Below are 21,305 nucleotides of genomic sequence, written 5' to 3'. Positions count from 1 at the left end.
AAATTGGAATAAAGGGTATATTACCATGTTTTGTTTTTACTTGGATTTTGAATTAGTCATATATCTTTGTCTATGAAGAAAATCATCACCATCACACACCACCCCTTTCGATTTCACTTGTGAAATTACATTGAGTATTGAGTATGTAGTCTCAAACCAACAAAAATGAATAATGTCCAAAGAACTAACTTTGAAGAGCCTTAACAGCACCTGTGGATAGTTCAGAAAAAATAGCCATATACAGTTTGTCATCAATTTGACATTTAACTTTGCCAAAACCTCTAGAATGTGGCTATAAAACACAGTTTTAAGTAAAATCCTACTAGAACAGCAGAACAACCAAAAAGCTGAATTTTAGAACAACTACTACAAGTGCTAATAACCGGATCAAATTTTGTGTATATATTCAAAGAATTTCGTAACATAAATACACTTTACGAGTAAAAAACTATTGGGTTTGGCTGCACCCGTATCTGAACTTCTACTTCCGCCCCTGTTTCTGTACTTCTAGAAAATACAACAACCAACTCTGGCATTGGAACAAATTTATAAGGACATGAATGGTACAGACTCCATGCATTTAAAAAGAGCAACGGATTTGAGTAATAATCCTGTCAAACCTCCATTGATTGATAATGATTTTCAGAAAAGTGGTTTGAGAGGCAAGCACTGAAAAAAAAAATTCACCATAATCCTACGGAATATGTAAGTAAGTAGCATCTAGAATAGAATCCAGAGCAGCTAAGAAAAAAAAAAGGGTTGAACCCCGCTCACAAACCAGGAGATCTGGGGGCTTTTGCCCGCTCATCATCAATCCCTCGTTTACTTCTTGTGGAAGTTGGAGAATGGTGTCATATCTTCGTCTACCTCAAATGTGACAAGGGACGGAAGTTAACAGTGGCAATCAACTTCCTGATTATTTAGGCGACTTGATGGCCTCCAAGTATAGACAAGCATTCCTATGACGAGGATGATGGCTCCTGAAATGAAACCGGGTGGGAGGGAGGACGCAACGCCAAGATATGGTAATGGTAATGTGAATAAAAAGACTGAGATTGGTACTGCAGAGAAAAGTATCAAAAGAAATTGAGGTCAGTGGCGCCTAGATATTCGTCTAGAAGAGAAGGTTTCAACTGCAGTAAGCTGAGACTAAATCAGCTAGTGTCAGTGAAATACCTGAAACTGTAGACGCGAGACAAGATAGCACAGCAGAGGAAATCTTAAGCAGATGTAACAATGATATATTGTAACCCATGTTGACAATGATAAACAGCAGCGGTAGAAGAGGTGCACCAGCACACCCTAGAACAAGACGAGAAAGAAACAACTACAATCAGTGTTCTGTCTTTGAATAAAAGAGTAATAAATTGAGAAGAAAAAATCGCATGATCTAGCTTTTGGGGTCGAGTTAGGTCCAAGGTTCATTATTCATGCTTCTCCTTTTCGTGCATCATCAGAAGCTAACTCAAACTATTTCACTACTTACCACTGGATAATGTGCCGATGTTCAAAAAGCATGCAGCACCATCTCTAAGATAGTTTGGCAGTTGAGTAAATGGAACACCCCATAACTTCGACAAAAATGGGAGGAGAAGGCATATAAAAACTGCCTGCAAAAGATGTAGAACCAATTTCAGTAAGGAAAAGAATACAGTGAATGATAAACAGTATAAGATGCCTACCTGGTAAGCCGATCCAAACGAGTTCACAACAAACAGATCAACATTACCTCCCTGCTTATACCATGGTAAATTAAGAAAAAGACCATCAGATCATAGTACGTCAAGTAATAACAGAACAAAGTTAGGAATTCAACATACATTTTTGTGGGTTAACTGAACCTACGCAAGGTGACTAAAGACGTTCAAGTCTAGGTACAACTCTTTCTAGTAGCAGAACAAGTCTCCTCTTACTTTTCGACAAAGATAAACTTCTTATTCAGATAATGGTTTTCTGACTTTAAACAGCTAAATCATGTACTCCCTCCGTTTCGATTTGTTTGTCTTACTTTCCTTTTTAGTCTATTTCAAAAAGAATGCCTCTTTCCTTTTTTAGCAACTCTTTGATTTCAATTTTTCACTTGACATTTTTAAGACCACAAGATTAAAGGGCATTTAGGTACATTCAACATTTCTTTAGTTTAAGACCACAAGATTCAAAAGTTTTTCTTTACTTTCTTAAAATCTGCGTTAAGTCAAAACTAGACAAATAAATTGAAACTGAGGGAGTGATAGAAAAATCTGCAGCATGCCTACCTTCAGCCTTTTAGCAGCATCCAGGAATATTACTTCCTGCATACAAGGAAAATGAATCCTCTAGGTAAATCATACTGCTATCATGAAGATGACAAAACCTCGAAATCCTATTGAAAGAAGAAGAGAGGAAACAAAAGGGAAGGTATGAACCTTCAAGACAGTATCCGCAGCTTGTAACAAAAAAGAAACTATCATCAAAAGACTCCAAAATACACCACCGTCCATCAAAGATCCAGCACTAGATCCACTGCAAATTAAGTAAGAGACAATCAGGAAATTCAACCACTATTTGAAAGTATGGTTCCTCATTCAAACTTAATTGCAAACCAAGATTTTCCAAAGAGGATAACTCTTGTTGGAAGTAGATTGTCATTTCAAATATTTCATTTATCCATGAGTAATAAATAACGTGGAAGTCCTACCTAACCAAACACAATAGTAAGGATAAGATAGAAGTTTGGAGTGTGATAGGATGATGCACACTTTAGGGGCATGGTTACTGTAGATACTTAGAATTATAGAAACATCTGATTGGTTTCTCAAAATCTCTAGTTCAACAACAAATAATTTTGACAAAGGGAACACTAATGATACGTATCTGCAGCTGAGCATCATCCATACGCAGAAAGAGAAAGCACAAATGCAACACTTCACCATTTGAACTTTCGGTGGTTTTATTGTTATACTTTTTCACTAAACAGTATAGAGAAGATAGACATTGACTTCCAAGCAATTTTATGTGCATCAATAAGTTTTCTGAAACTTCACATGACAATAAGATTTAGAACACTTTAGGAAGAACTCTTGTTTTATTTTTTGGAGTAAGTGCATTCCTCAATGACACTGCATCGCATGAGACTGACCAGCCTCAATGGCACGGCCAAATCCAAGAGGAGCATAGGCATACTTAGGAAGAACTATCACCACAAACTAAATAGACGACGAGGCTTCAGATCTCAGTAGTTAGAAACTTCCAGCCACTTGAACAAATTTTGCAAACTGATTGTTACGTAATTCTCAAAAAGCTATAGACAGAAATTGTGTCACATACCTTGCTACAGTTACTATAACACCAACAGACACGAGAAAGCACCCAAACAACTGGTTGAGGCTATATCTTCTCCCAAGGAAAATAAAAGACAGGAGAAGTTGCCAGACAAGAAAGCTCTGCAAGATCAGCAGATGGCCGAGTTAAATAACAGATTCAATTAACTTGTCACAGGAAGCATTACACGAAGTAAGCCTACAAGCATGTCCCTAAAACAACAACAAGCACTATGCCTCAATCTCGCTCTAGTTGGGGTCCTCAATATTCATTTGGACCATTTCATTTTAATACTCAATCATTTGTCTTTTTTCTATCTCCCAACACTACAAGTTTTATAAATTTTACACTGACATGAAAATCTCTAAACAAACTAAAAAGATTCCTGCCAAACATATATGGATCTTTTGCTTCTGTTTTGTTCTATTCTTTGCTAAGTCCGAATATATACTTAAGAGTCTGTAGGTCTTTTATATGAATTGTGTCTACCTCATCCACTTTAGCACTTTCAATCATCATAGTATCAATTCTACAAGCCTGTGCATTTGGAGGTCCAAAAAGGACATAACCAAACTATCTCAGGTGACTTCATCTCATTCTTATCCTCTATGGCGCGTACTACTTGTGCCTTATGTTTTATGTGATCAACTTATATGACTGCACATCTAAAGAGCATTTGATTACCCATTATCTAAATCATATGTTTTTAGGATGATCAGTTAATCTTTCTGAGTACAGGTATTTAATAAGAGTGGTTAAGAAATGAACCCATTAAGGTCAAGTATCAAATTGTTCGATAGTCTTCATAGACAATTTCAATGAGAGGAGCGTAAAATTGATAGAACAAATATATTTATGCAGTCAAGCCACGACTATATTAGCACCCGCTCCCTATTTTTGGTTTTTATTTCCCTATCTTCAAAGTGTTTGGTCCTGCAATCAAGTTTTCAGGTAAGCTTCCTAGTTTTCCATCAACAGACTTAGGCACTTGAACTGATGGATACATTTCCTAAAAACCTAAAATCATGTGGCTCATTATCAGTATATGCTCTAAGAAGTTCAAAAAAAAGTGAAAGGAAACAAATTTCAAATTTTTATTACCTGTGAGAGTATTGGAATTGTGGCGCCAGAAAGAATAGCTGTTGTAGAAGAGAATAATAACAAAGGATTAAGTAAAGAATTGAAAATTGGCAAAGCTATATAAATTCCATGATCAAGATTTCATGAAATGAACAGAAGATCCAGAAATAAATTTCAAATAGAGAGGTCCATGAACTAAATGAAAAATAATACAAGCTGTCAACAAATTGGCATTTCGAGAGCAACTTGTTTAAGTCTTGTCAAAAGGACTCTTTGTATTTTGTAAGCAATGAAATGTCTTTAGAGGTTTGCAATTACTTATGGTACTCCTTTGCAATAAACACTTAGATTAAACATAATCTACTTAGATAATTGTGTTTCATAGCATCTTCAATTTTAAAGGATATCACTTTCCTTTTCAGATTTCTAGGCTAACATTATACAAAGTAAAAACTTCGAACTGAAAAGTATTAGAAGTGCTCTATATTTTCTTTGAATTTTTTACTTTCAAAATAATGTCTTATTTCCATAGAAGTTAATTACCTATTACATAGGAAACATTGCAGGTAACTCCCATCTAATTAGTAATAAAAGCACATGAAGAAATAATGTTTTGATGAATATCATAGTTGACAAAGAGACATCCAATTTGAGTAACGAAAATACTTTAAAACATCTACTGGATATTCTAGTAATTTGATTCAGCATAGACATTGTATTACCTCCAGCTGCCATGCCAGACGCAGCAGCAAGAGCCTCTAATAGACCAACAGCAACATATGGAATTTTTGGAAGGGAAAGCATTTCATCAGTAACCTTGCCAGTATGATACCGTACGTATAAGATAGAGAAGTATACGAGTACATATCTGGGTGAAAGGAGGCAGACGAAGCAATTAAGTTATTCCAGCCATTAAACAAAACAATTGGAAATAAACAATCAGTAACAAATGTGTCTACAAATTTTTATTATTGATGCATTGTACTCAGATATTCAGCATATCCAGCGCGAAACAAAGAACTTATACATACTTGTGATTTTTATCTTCTTAAGTCTTAGTAATGTGAGTTAAGTGATAGAGGAATATTTACAATTACTTTAGTCACACTATCAAAGAGTTCACGAATCCCCGTTCTGCCGTCCAAACAAGCCACCTGTTCAAAGTTCCGGGGTTGGGTCGGATAGGACCAGATCCTTGCACTTTCAATACTACCTAAAGTTGGCTTAAAACTGAACTTGTGTGGCTGTTAGAAAGTTAACTATAATAACCAGTTCATCAGAACCAATGTCATTAATAACAGTTCTGCTGTTTCTGATTCATCTCATTTAAAGCATCATTTGAACCAAATCTGGAAACCAAGCAAAAAAAGGTACAGAGCACAGAATTCAATCTCCCCTAATAAATTGCATAATAAAGTTACCCCATTCATCAAGTATCACAAACAATGTAGAGCAAAATCATCCTGCAGGAGCATTTTTTTTTCCAGTGACATTGTATATGTAGAATAAGCATACTGTTAAACTTGTTTGTAGGGGTAATACTTAATTTTTTCCCTTTTAATTATCACAAATTAGAACCACTTCTTATTTCCAACCACAAAGATTAACAATGAAGGCAACAGGGATTTAAATTTTAAAAGGAAAATTAAACAAATGCAAATATGTCACACATAGGTCTCAAATATACAAAGCAAATTTTTAACTATTGTTAAGGGAACACCAACATTCTGCCTATGGGACAACCCGATCAGTGTCATGGTCAAACATACTGCTTTCTTGATAAACTTGGTTAATAAATAAAGTTGTGCTCATTTTTTATATGATGGTAAGTGTTTTATCCTGATAAGTGGTTCAATTCCCAAGAATAACATGCACACACATTGTGTTGAGGTATTGTTGAGTAACACCAGAATCCTACCAATGGTGAAGCTTAAGTTATGGGTCGAGCATAGCTCGGGTTAGAGTCAAATATAGCACTTGATGGACTTGATTAAGAGATTAAGAAATAAAGTTACCATATTTACTATTAATTACTACTTCCTCTGTCCCAATTTATGTGACACATTTCGCTTTTCGAGGGTCAAACATTTTAAGTTTGACCAAAAATTTCCTCATGAAATCTTTAAATTTTTTAAAATGAAATTTATATATTTGTAAACTACATAAAAAGTACTATAAGTCTCAATAATTGATAATTTAAAATATTTAAAAAATATACAAAAAATTTACAGTAAAAAATAGACTTATTTGAATCTCGATATTCGAAATGTGTCACATAAATTGGGAGAGAGAGTATAACTTTTGGCATGACGGTAACATTTAACCTACACCCCCAATAATTGATGATGCATCAATGACTAGAAAACTATGGTAATATGGTCCAGTGGGTCCAAGGTGCAGTCAAAAGAATACATTCTAGGTAGGGGAAGTGATAAATTGAAAGACGCTATGCAAAGTTTTATTCTTTCATTGTGAATCACTAATACTATGATGGAAATTACTCTATTACCCCGATCTATGGAAAGTATGACAAGGACTGACACTGACAAAAATAGGCAGTACCTTTAAATGTCTCTATTACCCTTGGCATCATGTCACGTGACCTTGGAATTTTCTCACGTGGCTTTCCATTTTCTTTATTTTTGTAAAGGAACTTGTCTTTCAGCTAAGGGCACACATTACAAAATGGATCTACATGGAGCATTACTAAGAAGAAAAAAAGCATATTTCTCTATATTTAATAATTTTTTTATAACAATAATATATTCAATGTAATTTCATAGGTAGAGTTTGGAGATGATTAAGTGTACGCAAACCTTACCCTTACATTATGAGGCAGAAAGATTATTTCCAAAAGATCATAGGATCGAATAAAACACATCAAAACCATTTCAAAAGAAATATATAGATAAGTTGAACTAGGTTGTTTCATTTTATTTTTCTTAATATGTAAAATCTATATATTCTTAATTTACATGAAAAATACTATATTTTACAAATTGTTTCTCATACCAATTGTACAAATTAAATGTACCTTGCCGCTTGATATATTTACTATTTCTCTCTTATATTTTTATTATAATTATAATTGTCGTTTCCTTTCATTATAATTTCAACATCTTTGACCATGTTATACTCCCTACATACTGTTTTTTACTTATCACATTTTCTAAAAAATAGTTATTATTATATTAAAATTTAAAAATAAAAAAAGAGAATCGGTTCACTAATTTTACTCTAATAAATGTGGAATACGTCAAATTATTTCTTAATTAATGTATTTCTAAAATACGTGGAGAAAAAAAGGTGACAGTAAAATAGAACCAAAGAAATAACAAAAGATAGTTGACTTACACTATCCACTCGGGTCACCCTAAAATATCGCGGAAGGTAAATTCTCCTCCATGAAAAATTCGCGGGTTAACAAGGAAACAAAAAAAAAAAAACTTATATTTCAAATCTATAATAAAACAAAAAATAACATAAGATTGTTAATTATATTTTCAAATCATCATTCGGTGCTTGGATCAGTAGGAGATAATCGGTACTTTTTTTTCATCCGATATTCAATGCATGTATTTAAATCTCGATTAAATTTAAATCACGCATTATAAGGTCCATTTAAAGGTGGTGCTCCCAACAGAATTTTCTAAATACCTTTAAAATTAGTTGAGGTGGGCTAAGTTGGTCAGTTATATTAAAAATATATATTTTCTGAACTCTCATTTTACTTTCCAAAAATTAATAAGCAATATTATCCATTGAAAAATATAGTAAAAATATTCATAACTAGAATTTCTTTTTTGACTAGCTCAAAGGTCAAAAAAGGAAATAAACTCTCGATACAGATATTTTATTTTATTTATCCATTTTCACAAATTAAGAAAATTCTATCACTTTTTTCTCGTACTATGATTTATTTGATTGGAAATAAATTATCTTAGAATTAGTTATTTGTTATCATACCCTTAATATGAAAAAAATAACATTACAATAATCTTTAAGTTATTTTATAATTTTATCATATCAAACATGAAATAAACTTATTTAAAATCAATCTCATGAATCGTAATTTGTTATTTTTTACCCTTCGTATAAATAAGCTATTAGTCTTAAATAACTACGTAAAACCATACTAATAATCAAATTTAGAATTCTAAAGTATGTTACTAATAGTTAAGTAAAAATATAGTTTTAATTATATTTTAGTCATTGAATCAACAAGGATCAACTAATATGAAACGAGAGAAATGAAAAGAAAAAGAAAATTACCCGAAAGTGGCGAGTTGAGCCAAGAAGAAAGGATAGTTCTTCAAAGGCACTAACGCCAACTTGTAAAGCACGCGATTCCCTACACCTAGCACCACCGTAGCCGTCGCTGCAACCGCCACCTCCGCCCGTCGATTACTACTTTTCCGGTTCTCATTAATCTCCACAACCTGATCTCCCACCGCACACCTCCTCCTCCTCCTCCATTTCCCATTCTCTCCGCCATCGCGTCCGCGGCGGCGGAATACACCGGTCGATTCCGCTGCCGCAATTACGTAAAATTTCGTTCTCGTTGATCTGCTAGCGATTGAGGTCGGCCGGCGAGTATTGCTTATGAAATGATGAACAGATGTGGAAGAGAGATAATCTGGTGACCGGACAGCTGGAAGTTTTGTTACCGGAATATGATACCTTGCTATCGGCGACGACAATTCGCCGGTAATTATCCGGCGAGTACAAACCGACATGGTGAGATTGTACAATTATCAATTACGAAAATACGTAAAACAGATTTATTTTTTCTTTCAATTATTAATAATAAGAATTTCGAGAAGAAGCTCTTATATAACTTCTTCTTTTTTTGTAATATGATAGTGATTACGACAGAAAAACACATAAGGACAAAATAGGAAATAAAAAATTATTTCGATTTTTTTAATTTTAATTTGGAAGTTACAACGAAGGAAACAAATTAATATAGTCATTCACATCATAGCATACGTAAGCATTTTGATTTTATTTTTTAATTTCAATTTTGTGGAAGTCTTAAATTCGAAAGTGCATTCGATGGAAGTCTTCAAATTCGCTCACATGATACATATTCTTTTTATCGGTGTAGAACTATATACGAGAACTAGATGCTCAACTTAAAATGTTTCATAGCAGTGATATACAATTTTGAACCTAATGATCTGTCTAATAATCTTTCAAAATGGGGAATCCTTGTTAGCAATAATCATGATAGTAGTTGTGGGAAGCTAGAATATAATATATGAATTGATCGCAGCTTTAGTGTGTAATTCGTTTTAGGTGACAATATTGACTTGCAAAAAAGATACTAAAAATATCTACTTATTTCATTTATTTGTGTCATTATTTAAAGTTAACGCAGCCTTTAGCCATTGGTTTTTATCAAAAGAATCTTGTTGGCTTTTTAATCTTTTAATGTGTGGTCCTTTTTCAGTAGTAATAATAACTAGAATATTTTATGTAGAATAATTAACACTTTATTGGTTGTGTTAAATCATTAGTGAAGGTCCCCTACTTTGAAAAGGTAATGTAGTGACTACAAAAAAAAGAAAAGAGTGGGAACTTTTAAAACATATAAAGACAATAAATTGTTAGTACTTTTGAAACAACCCTTTCAAAGTTAGACTAACAGATCACTCATTCTTCCATTGAGAATAGGTGCACGAGTGACAACTCTAAACATCACACATTCACTACCTACCTACCATTTTGGTGGCACCAATAGATCCAATAAGGAAGTGTCGCGGCTACTCCACTTCACGTCAGTCTCATAAACTAATTCATTTCAATTTGTTTGTCTAATTTTGAATTGATATGAAGTTTGAGAAAGTAAAGGATCTTGTAGTTTTAAACATATCATACGGAAAGTTGAAGTTAAAAAATCGCTAAAAAAAGAAAAGAAAAGTTATTTTGAAACGGACAAAAGAAGAAAGTAAGACAAACAAATTGAAACGAAGGAGTACTAATCATTAAGAGAAGATTTTGAGTTCGGTCTTGAGGATAAAATCGCTCTTAGTAAAGAGCGTTAAACCCCAAAGTGGAGCTTCCCAACACGAACTCCAATTAGTAAGGTTCCAAAGCAGATATGAGATACCTAACACATTATGCAACAACAACAAACCTCGTGCAACCCCACAAGTAGAGTCTAGAGAGGGTGGTGTGTACACAGTCTTAAACATATTTTTTGTCAGTCTTAAACATTATGGGACACAAAAAGACTACTTGGATAACATTTATCTAGTCTAGTTAGTTTATCCTCAAGTTAAGCTCTGCAAAGATAAATAAGCTAAGATACCAGAGCTTGCAAATTAAAAGGACTATCTTCAAAAAGCAAAAAAGATGTGTTCCACTAATAATACAAAAAGAAGTTGGAGAGAAATTCCTTGCAGGTTTAAAAAATTATCTTCACAGCAGTAGAGAGTTGCAGCAACAAACCCATCGAAGAATTATTGTTTCCTTCCTCTTCCTTTCTTAGGTGCTTGTGCCTCCATTTGTTCTTTGCCACCCACTTCAGATATATCAGCTGCAACGAAGAGAAATTGCAAAGCATTACGATGACTGTCGCATTGGGGAGATGCAATTATGCAAGTATCAAATATAACTTCTTAGGAATCAATACGCGCAAAGATAGAAGCATGTCTAACAAGGTACGCGTGAGTAATTAGTAAAGATCAGATTGTCATTGGATGTTACTTATACCAAACAAACAAGGTACCATGTGAAGAAAGTTTGAAGAAGTAATACCGTCTGGACCACGAGACATCAAGGTGAAAAAAATGTTGTTAAGTTTCTCCATCTTCTTGGCATCTTGGGCTTGGTCAGTCTTAAACTTGATACACTAGCAAGGAATTAAAAATACAAACCATTAGAACAGGCAACCAATATGGAAAATTCTCTGACATGCTCCCATCAAGCATGGGATACTGGATACATTACATACCAAATGTCTAAAAAGGAACTATTACATAAAAGAGCTACATAAGTCCACAATTATGAGCTACCAAATGCATACAAGGGAAACATTACATAGAGGAGCAGCAAATGTCCCTCTTTTCATTCACGCGAGAACAAGAGGAACCCAAATATTTGATGCAAAGACTGAATAACAACTTTATTCAACACCATGAAGAAATAACAATGTCTGCAGAGCTAAAGGTAGAGAAGGGAGGGTTCAACTGATGCCTCTTCGTTTGAAAATTATACTATGCAAGTAGGGTGAGTAGTCTAAGTTAAGGACAAGAGGAGAAAAAAAGAAGAGTGAAACTCACTTGAGATAACATGTATGTATATCACTGATATAATATCTAATACAAAAACACACGATAAATCATCATGTTGTCCTTAATTTTTTTTATTTTTTTTATTTTTTATTTTATTTTTTTTATGACAAGGGAACCCGCAGCCGCTACCCTTTGGGTGCGCACAGGGTAAAACCCTCGCTCCTATGCAATAGCTCGCAAACCACATAGGAGAGGTAAACCGCACTAGGCAAACCTGGTGAGACGAGCTTGACCCAGAAGGCAAACCCCTTGCTTTCGCTAGCAAGGGGTTTCGAACTTGAGACCTCCAACATGGAAGTCCCAAGCTCAAACCACTGGGCCACCCCGAAGGGTTCACCATGTTGTCCTTTATTTAACCTGAAAACACACAAACACACATACTCCACATAATAGACATTGCTTGAAGATCTGTTTATAAGAAAGATAATTACATCACCATGCTCCGCAGGGAAAAAGGCGTACGGCAACACACGCCACCTATTTCCACACTTTATCACATACCTATCAGCGATGCTGCTATTATTCCCTACCCTTTTTTGGGTTGGGTTGGGTTTTGGGGGAAGGGGGAAGGGGGCTGAAAGGTAGGAATAGGAACAGGCACCTACTAATTGACTCTTTCTAGTTTCAGCACGAAAGAAGTGGAAGGTGATCATATTTTCTCCGTTCAATGACTGGTTTACCATCAGAATTATACAAGCCAACTCAAACATTTCAAACCAAAATAGAACACAATTATTTTAGGACTATTCTCCATTACTTTTCCATGAGAGGTACTAATAACTTTTGAATTTGGGTATCATCAAAGTTTCTGACAGAATGTCCAGTCACCCAAGTAAGCTGCAAAAGAGCTGAGGTATGTTCTAATGTTCAAACATAAGAGAACCAAAAGAAATAAGGTTCACCACAAGCTAGGTAATAAGAGAAAAATAAAAATATGTTGAGGGAAAAAGGACAATGGAGAGGCCTCAGCGCTTTGACAAATGGCAAAGGTAGCACAATGAGGGATAGCATGTCACAAGCTTGAATCCTGTTGTGGACCAAGTCTGGTAAAAGGACAGACTCATTATCTATCAAGTTTCGAAGATGGAAACTACGGGATTTCTCGGATATTAAAAAACTCATAGGGGGAGCTGAACCATAAAAGAATATGAGAGAGAAAGGAAAAGCATGGTAGGTACAGCATCAAGGATCTTAAATGTGCCCTCTACTGAAGTTTAGGGAGATATATGAAACCTCGAAGAGATTCCAGCAAAATATCTGGTCAATTCTAAATTTGTGATTAGAGAACTACAAAAATTGGCTTAAGTCATTTATGCAACTTATCCTAAGAAGCTTCACAAAAAATAAGCTTAAAAGCCATCCCATAGTAATCTCAAAGAGGCAAAAGATGATACACAGGTCATCTGATAAAACAGATCTCCCTGTCTGTCTGTCTCTACCCTTCGACTCCACACTTCCCCCTTCCTTTCTCCCCACCTTAAAAAGTTAAACATTTTCTTTTACTACTACATCTTTCACCCTCTTTGCCTTTTCACCAGAAGAATCAACTTCAAGAACATCCAAACAAAAGCATGTACATGATATAAGCTTTAAAACGAAGAAAGAGAAATATTTGTTATTGTAAATATAGCAGAATGTGGTCTGTCAATGATACTATCCATTTGAGAAACAACAAAAAATATTATCTGGGTTACTATAATGTTTTGGCTCGCTCAGGTCCAAGGATTGCAGATGACTCCATTTTTTAGACCATAAAAGCTTTTCTCGAGATGCTGTATAATTGTTGGCATCATTGCACAAAAGCCGTGTCTTCTTTAGGTGTTAAACTAGCTGGTTCCACAATCCTGGGTCATAGAGGAAAGAAAAGACTTCCTTTAACATCAAACATAACCTGCTTTCCTCTTAATCAACTCTTTCCATGTACTTCCCAGCTAAGCAGTGTTCTCATCTGATTCTCACTTTAACTCTTCCCCGACGTTGAATCTCTTTAGAGTTCTACCTTATCAATATTACAGTTGTAGTTATTCTAACAACTTATAGACCACAAGAGAAATAGCAATTAAGAAAATGAACATGACGTTATGAGTGTAACATGTGGTAAGGAGAAAAAGAAAATAGTGCATATGAAATATTAACAGACACAAAACAAGAAATCCATTACTCGTTACTTCACACATAAGCAAAAAAATAACACTAAAATATGCCATCAAGCATGAGTGCATAACTTGGATATCTACCCTCTCCCCCTAAAGAAAGTCAACTTCCACTATCGAATGCCAAAACACTCATCTCTATAAAGCCTAACAGCACACTAAAAAACTACTACAAGATAGACCAAACACCTCAGCTAACCAGGTTAAAAGATACCCTGCTTCCACATAAAACAAGAACAACAACTACACCTCAGTCCCTAGCAAGTTAGGGTCTGCTATACGAGTATTTACTTACAATATTGCTTCATTAAAGCACATCTTAGACCCATATTATACAAAAATAATAGTGGTAATATTTTATCACTCTCTTGATAAAATATGACCTTAAAAAACATGTCAATTTGAGCCACATCAAATTTATGCAACCAAAATGTACATCAGAGCCTCCCCAAGATATGAACATCTTCCCTCAATGATTTTATTGTAGCCACAAAATGAACATATGTATGCTTGATCTAATTGTTATTACATCATATGTCTCAATATGACAAATAGCATCTTCAATTGCATCGATTCCATCCCACAAATACAAAACAAGTTGATTTCGATCATCAAAACTTAACTCGTGTTGGATTGGAGTTTTATCACACACACCAATAGTATTCAACAGAGAACAACAACAAAAGGAACCCAAACATTTGCACTAAATTGTAGTGCAGAGATAGAAAAGACTAACTAAACTCAACCAAAAAATATAGAAATAATCAAAATTCAATTCAGCAACCCATGAATACACAAGCTTCAATTGCATCAATTACATCCCAAATATCAAACATGTTGATTTCGATCATCAAAACTTAAGAGAAGCTTATCATTACTTCTTTATAGAACCCGTGAACATCACTGTACTACCAATCTCGTGCATGATTGTACCTTTTCCGCACACACCAGCAGGATTCAAGAGATAACAACAATAAAATAAACCGAAGCACTTGCACTAAATGGTAATGTAGACATAGAAATAGCAGTAACAAAAACAATCGAAACTCAATTTAGCATCCATGTATTCACAATCTACTAATAAAATCACAAAACTATAGCTAAAAATCACACGAAACAAAAAAAAAAGTTACCTCTTTATCATCAGTGACCTTGAGAACCAATTTACCATCAGAATGTCTGTATTTCATCACATAGCGAGTCTACAAATAAAAAAAAACCATCAATACATGAATTTATACGAAAAAATAAATGATGAACTCATCGGAGTCGAACAACACTTGCTTTCTCGGGATCGGCGCGAAACAACTGTACGGATCTCTCAACGAAATCATCCCAGGAAGTGATATACACCATTCTTCTTCTCTATGTATCTGCTATATATAAATATATGTATATATAACTGCTAATCGAGCGTTTTCTCGGTGACTGTTGACGACGCCGGAGCTAAATTCAGTGACCGGCCGGCGAGGTTTTCAATTTTTGCTGCTCAGGGGTTTGAAAAGTCTTTTATTGGTATGTTTAGAGTCGCTTGAGCAAAAGGGAAATTGAGATGTTAATGGGCCTCTAAATAACGGGTCCCGACCCGTATTGACCCATGTAGACTGTAGTGTATGGGTTGATCTCCTTTCCGAATCGGGTCATTAGCATGTTGGCCCCTAAGCACGAAGTATAAGTTTATATTTTCGCATCATAATATATAAAAGTTATAACTTGCTATATATAAATTCGATTGCTAATGATAACAATTAAAGATCAGCCTATTGGAAGGAAAAATTATGCAATTAACAAATCTCGTCACAGTAAAATAATTAGATTGTAGCATGTATATTTTGGTGGTAAAATTATAATTCCTTAAAAATAGTTTATGGGTCCTTTGTAAAATAATTAGTCTTTCATTTCTCATTTGAAAAAAAAGGAAAATTATATAAAATAGCAAACTATTAATTCAAATTAAATGTTATACCACGGTTTCATTTAATTGTAACTCATAGCAAACAGTTGTTATTCGTCACTCTCCTGATCTTGCTCGGCAGTCTCTCTCTCGTCTCTTTCACTTTATACAAACACAAATGTATAAATTACGTTTGTGTTTGTATAAAGCGAGAAAAAACTGTATATATACATATCTTTTTGTTCGTCTCTCTCCCCAAAAAATCTCGCTCGCCACTCTCACTCGCCTCTCTCACTTTATACAAACACAAATGTATAAATTGCGTTTGTGTTTGTATAAAGCGAGAGAAAATTGTACATACAAATACACATTTTCGTTCTATACACTTATAATTATAGAAATACAGATCTTCCCCTGCCCAGTTTTCTTTTGTCTTTCTCGCTTTATACAAATATAGATTATACAATTGCTCGCTTTATACAAACACAGATTATACAATTGATTCTTTTGTATATGTATACCAAAATATACATATTAATAGTCATAGCAAACATAAAGTTTGCTATGAAGAACAATTATACAAACTATAGTTATAACATACAAACATGATTTTTATGTTTGCTAAACCTAAAATTTACTCAAAAAAATATATATTATTAAATTATGAATTCAATTTACTAAAGACATCAACATATTATTCGCTTTCATCGAAAACAAAATTCTTTTCCTAGAAGATAATATTTATTTATTAAATAGAAATGGAGAATCAAATAAGTAGAATACCCCTCTTCTACGAGGATCATCTACATAATTATTTATTTGTTTGTATTTAGACCAAAAGCTTACATAAATGTTAATGAATCAAAATCGATTAAAATTTATGTATTCTACAACCCCTTATTCGTAGCTAGCTACTGACTATGGTACACAACTGTTATTCTACGATTTCATGATGGTACAAGCAAGAATTTTGAGAAAGGATACATCAGTACAAACAACAATTTATTTTATTTTTTTGGTCATAAAGGAAGTACAAACAATAATTTGCAAGTTACATAAGTTGCCAATACTTAAAAATAAGTTATGAAAAATTATTCCCACAATAATAAAACCATATAGTACTGTACAAAAATTACAGCATGCTAGTTTCTCTTCATACTTTTTCCATAGGTCTTGTATCTTTAGGAACATATGGTATTTGTTTTTTTGGATGACCGAGAAATCTATATGGAGCCAACCCTTTGGGAAAACCGCAACCTTCAAAAATCGGGAATGATGGACAACCCCATGGCACGAAATTAACAAGGACTAACTTGTAGATACAAAGCAACTTCATCCAATTATGTTGCAAAAGAATTCTCTATTGACACAATTTACTAACCATTGCATACACGAGGTGACATATCGATAGCTCATCTACATTTCTGCTGGAAAAAAGAAGGAACTTAAGTGATTTATGTGCCAAGTAAACGAGGATTCGAACTAAAAAGTAACGATGATACTTACATGAGCTCCAGTTGCCACTTTCAAGAAGATGTGTTTTTCTCTTCTTCGAGTATGGCAGCCTCTCTAAGTGCGATTTGTGCCTCGTTTTCCCTTCCCAATGTGAAAAGAGAAGCAGCTTGCAGATATGATGCAATATGCCAAACAGGAGATATCACTTGTGCTTGTACTGTATCATTGAGAGCTTCTTGTGGCATATCACTCATGAGATAAGACAGACTACGACGAATGAACACAGTTGGTGAGGCCATGGTTCCAACATCAATAAACTGCAAGAGCAAGCAAAGTAATAAATAAGGAAATAGTTCAAAAAGAGAATAAATCGTGTAGATCATGACAGATTACCAGTTACGCCAAGCTAGGCTTCCCTTCGGAAAGGGGGAAGCCAGATAGTTTATGAAAATACATGCCTGTTTAGAAGAGGACGGTGGATTTCTAACCTGCGTATAGCATTCAATGGCAGCACTAAAATCTTTGTTTTTGAAAGCAGCATCACCCTTTTTCTTTGAGTTCAATGTTTCCAGCATCTGATCTGTCCACATCTGAAATGAAAGCTGCAAGCAAGAAAAAGAAGTGTGATCATCATGACATGCTTCTAACTGTCTTTCAAGGATATAAACTGGATATGATTACAATACGAATGAGCAATAAGTTGAAACACATGAATCACATGCATGATGCAGAACCGGACAATAAGTGTTAACATGGAACAGGTTATAGAAGTTCAAAAACATGCATATACAAGACCAGAAAGAAAAATTATTGATAGACGAACCTCAGTAGCTGCTCCCCCATCATCTTTGTATCCAAGTGCTTCTAAGATCTCATGGATAGCAGTCAAGTCCGTTTTCAAACAAGCTTCACCAAGTGGAGATAGAGGCATAGTTTCTCCATCAGATGATATACCCATTAATACATGAGAGGGAACCTGAAAAACAAGTACTAAAACTTCAAACCAGCTAAATTATGTCATGTAATAGATGATTTCTGACATTTTACTATAAGCAAAATCAAGTTAATGGCGCCGAGGAAGGTATGCTTCTTCATGTGGCTAGCTACTTGAGGGGTGATTTTAATGGTGGAGAATATTAGCAAACGAGAGGTTGTCTGCTTGAGATGGTGTTTCCATTGTAAGGAGGCGGGTGAGGAGATGGACCATATTTTGTTACATTGCAAATTAGCCACGAGGTTATGGAAGAATATTTCATGGTTCGGCATTTCTTGGGTAATGCCAAAATCCATGAAGGAGTTGACGTTCAGCTGGAAGGGTGGAGCTAGGAGAAGAAGACACAAGGCTTGGAATGTTACTCCTCTTGCTTTAATGTGGGTCATTTGGAAATAGAGAAATAAGTGAGCTTTTGAAGGGGTGGAGATGAGCTTTGCTCATTTGAGTAGTAGTCACTAGTGTCCGATCTCTTATTTTCTACTGGTGCACCCTGTAGTTCATGTGTGCATACTATAGAGGATTGGGTGTCTTTTGGAAAGAACCATTCTCTCTAGGTTTCTCCTCTTTTTGGTATACCACTTGTAAATGGTATGAGAAAGAATAAAAAAGTTCTCCACTTGTCATCCCCATTGACTATGTTTCTCCATTTAAATTCAGCTCAGGCCAACATAATGCATAGAAATTTCAGATCTATAAAAATCTTGAAGCTAATAATTGATATTAGACCATATATGAAAAGCACGAACCTCAGCTTCTTTTTGAAGAGGATATAATGCAGAAACTAATGACTTCAGATTCGGCCGCTCACGAGGCTCATATTGGAGACATCTCGAAGCAATCCGTACCAATTCAGTTCCGTCATCAGTAGAAAATTGACCTTCCAAGCAAGAATCAGTTAGCATCTCAAGATTCCGATCTTTTATCAGATCCAGTGCCTGACATAAGTAGATACATAGTGCTTTCAGTATTCAGCAAGCATCTTAATTGAAAATGGAAGCCACCCCAACCCTTCTTTAAATTTGATGTCCGACTTTAACAATGTTGGCAAGCTTTTTGTAGATTCATGTTTAACTTCTCATCTTTCATTTTCTCGAAGACAGAACAACTAAAAATATGACCACTTATTCTCTGAACAATGATTCTTATTGTTCCAGTAAGATTCTAAGAATCAGTACTAAGTTCAACAAGCTAGATCACTGAAGAAGAGGAGGGCAGTACTAGAAAATTAGAACAAAGAATTAGATGCAAGTCTTTTAGACAGCGATTGAATAATATTTCTTGTAGGAACATACTCAGAGAGCCCAAAAAGTGGCAGCATTTCCTGTTTATTTTCGCAACGTATTGCAATCGTTGTCTGTATTAAACGGGACAGGCCAAGTGTCAAAGGCAATGTCAAACTATTTAGACTATCCCAAAAGCCAAGAAGTCAGTACCCTTGAGCCAGAACAAGGAATTATCATTTTTTGGTGATAAGAAGGATCATGTAGAGCTCACCCAAAGTGCAAATGACGCCTTGCGATTACAGTTGTCATTAAGTATGTAGCATATGATACCTTCAAACTCAAAACTTGAGTTGGATCGAAAAGAATTGATAATCTATTTATGTAGCCACAGAAAGATATCGAAGAGAAACTAGAAAGAATGTAGGACACTCATTGTCATGTCCTCTAGTCACAATGAAGTGCGAGCTATATGGTTGTAAGAAGCATTTAACTAAGAAAGGAAATAAATTTATCAGGAAAACCATACATGGCTAGGAGGGATGTGCTTTCCACTGAGAAGGTCAATCAAAAGTGTCCCAAAGCTAAATATCACACTCTCTGGGGTGATTCTACCTGCAAAAAAAATTCAAAAGAACTGAGCGAACTAAAACAATTTTAATAATACAAGAAATATAAATGTAGTTAACACCATGAATTCAATGAAGCCTTCACATTGAATGGATTGCAACAAAATCCTACAAGGCTACACCAATGCTATAACAGTCAAAGTGGCTACTTTCTTTTTATCAAGTCAAAGTAGCTCATAGAAAACATTCCCCTTTAATATTGTAATATTAAAATGTGCCTTAAGATGGCTGTGTTTGTTTATTAGGATAGTTCTTACCTGTCCTCAAATATTCAGGAGGAGTAAATGCCAAGTTTGTGCTGTAACTTTTTCCATCTCGACTGTTCTTCATCAAACCAAAGCAAGAGAGTCGGGGATCACCATCCTGTGAAATAGACGGAGGAGACCATTAAAGGCATTTAAGTACTTGAATTGCAAAATATAACTATACCAATGAAAAGACTGAAGACGTAACTATCTACTTACTTCTCCGAATAATATTCTATAAGCATTAAGATCATGATAAAGAGCACGTCCTTTGCCTGTACAATATTCAAGAGCCTGTGCAATATACAATGCCACCCTTAACCGCATTGCCCACTTCATTGGTTGTGTGTCCCCTGAGTTAAGCTCTCACAAATAAGTACTGCATTCTATGAATCACAATCGAAGAAATATGTTATCTTTCTAAGTAAATTCATGATTTTTCAGTCTTCCTTAAAGCAGTTAAATCAAATAGGGATCCAATCTCATTTTCCGCTTTCCCATAGTTGCTCTCAGGTAAAGCAAGCTGATGGTCAGTATAATGTAAACTCTGTATAATGAACTTTGTGTATGGATTTGCTAGCAAACACTCACAACCTCTTTTCTTTCTTTTTTTTGATGAAGAAACACTCACAACCTCTTTTCTGATAAGCAAATATATCTGAGAACAGAATTAGAAACCTGGGCTTTGTTTGGGAAATCATTCTCTAAAATGGAACAGTGCATGAACCCAAGGTTCTGTTTGGGGATTATCAGAAGAAGATCGCAGATTGGATCTGCTCTTGCTTTCTTGTTAGAAATTAGAATTTAACAGATCAAACTGTAGTCTCATCCAGCTTGTATTTATCAGTTTAGCCAAAAATCCCAACAACAAAATTAGTTCCGCAATTCTAGTATTCAACATTTATATTTGTAAAGATATGGCACATGAGCCTAACTCAACCCCAAAAACTAGCTCATGAGCGGAGGATTGCCCAAGTCCATATAAGGAGGCCATCTGTCCATCCCCCCCCCCCCCCCCCCCAAGGGGGGGAAAAAAA

At 34.9% G+C, this 21,305-nt stretch overlaps 3 protein-coding genes across 6 annotated transcripts in view; all 3 read right to left on the bottom strand.

Moving 5' to 3' along the window:
- Positions 1-173: 173 nt before the first annotated feature.
- LOC102597866 (protein CLT1, chloroplastic-like) lies at positions 174-9,188 on the bottom strand. The gene is made up of 10 exons (XM_006349730.2): positions 8,653-9,188; positions 5,103-5,248; positions 4,402-4,439; positions 3,307-3,422; positions 2,406-2,502; positions 2,256-2,291; positions 1,683-1,733; positions 1,487-1,610; positions 1,177-1,302; positions 174-1,061 (listed from the first exon to the last, which is right to left on the bottom strand). The coding sequence occupies exons 1-10, from the start codon at positions 9,114-9,116 to the stop codon at positions 892-894; spliced, it is 1,368 nt and encodes a 455-aa protein (XP_006349792.1). The 5' UTR covers positions 9,117-9,188; the 3' UTR covers positions 174-891.
- A 1,332-nt stretch (positions 9,189-10,520) lies between these two features.
- On the bottom strand, positions 10,521-15,357 carry LOC102597552 (signal recognition particle 9 kDa protein). The gene is made up of 4 exons (XM_006349729.2): positions 15,116-15,357; positions 14,965-15,033; positions 11,143-11,236; positions 10,521-10,921 (listed from the first exon to the last, which is right to left on the bottom strand). The coding sequence occupies exons 1-4, from the start codon at positions 15,185-15,187 to the stop codon at positions 10,845-10,847; spliced, it is 312 nt and encodes a 103-aa protein (XP_006349791.1). The 5' UTR covers positions 15,188-15,357; the 3' UTR covers positions 10,521-10,844.
- Positions 15,358-16,776: 1,419 nt separating this feature from the next.
- The window catches only part of LOC102596110 (probable serine/threonine-protein kinase At5g41260), a 7,506-nt gene continuing 2,977 nt past the window's right edge, over positions 16,777-21,305 (bottom strand). For 3 of the 4 annotated variants that reach the window (XM_006349726.2, XM_015309750.1, XM_006349725.2), the window contains 8 exons: positions 20,488-20,621; positions 20,281-20,386; positions 19,924-20,009; positions 18,921-19,109; positions 18,004-18,156; positions 17,669-17,782; positions 17,232-17,497; positions 16,777-17,152 (listed from right to left, as the gene is read on the bottom strand). In XM_006349726.2, the coding sequence (XP_006349788.1) occupies positions 17,252-17,497; positions 17,669-17,782; positions 18,004-18,156; positions 18,921-19,109; positions 19,924-20,009; positions 20,281-20,386; positions 20,488-20,621 (1,028 nt within the window). In that variant the 3' untranslated portion in view covers positions 16,777-17,152; positions 17,232-17,251. The remainder of the gene's footprint in view (positions 17,153-17,231; positions 17,498-17,668; positions 17,783-18,003; positions 18,157-18,920; positions 19,110-19,923; positions 20,010-20,280; positions 20,387-20,487; positions 20,622-21,305) is intronic. The other variant, XM_006349727.2, reaches the window with a different exon arrangement.

This window comes from Solanum tuberosum, unplaced genomic scaffold (genome assembly GCF_000226075.1).
Source record: "Solanum tuberosum cultivar DM 1-3 516 R44 unplaced genomic scaffold, SolTub_3.0 scf00114, whole genome shotgun sequence".
Classification (NCBI taxonomy): Eukaryota; Viridiplantae; Streptophyta; class Magnoliopsida; order Solanales; family Solanaceae; genus Solanum; species Solanum tuberosum.
This window is presented reverse-complemented; position numbering and strand designations above follow the sequence as displayed.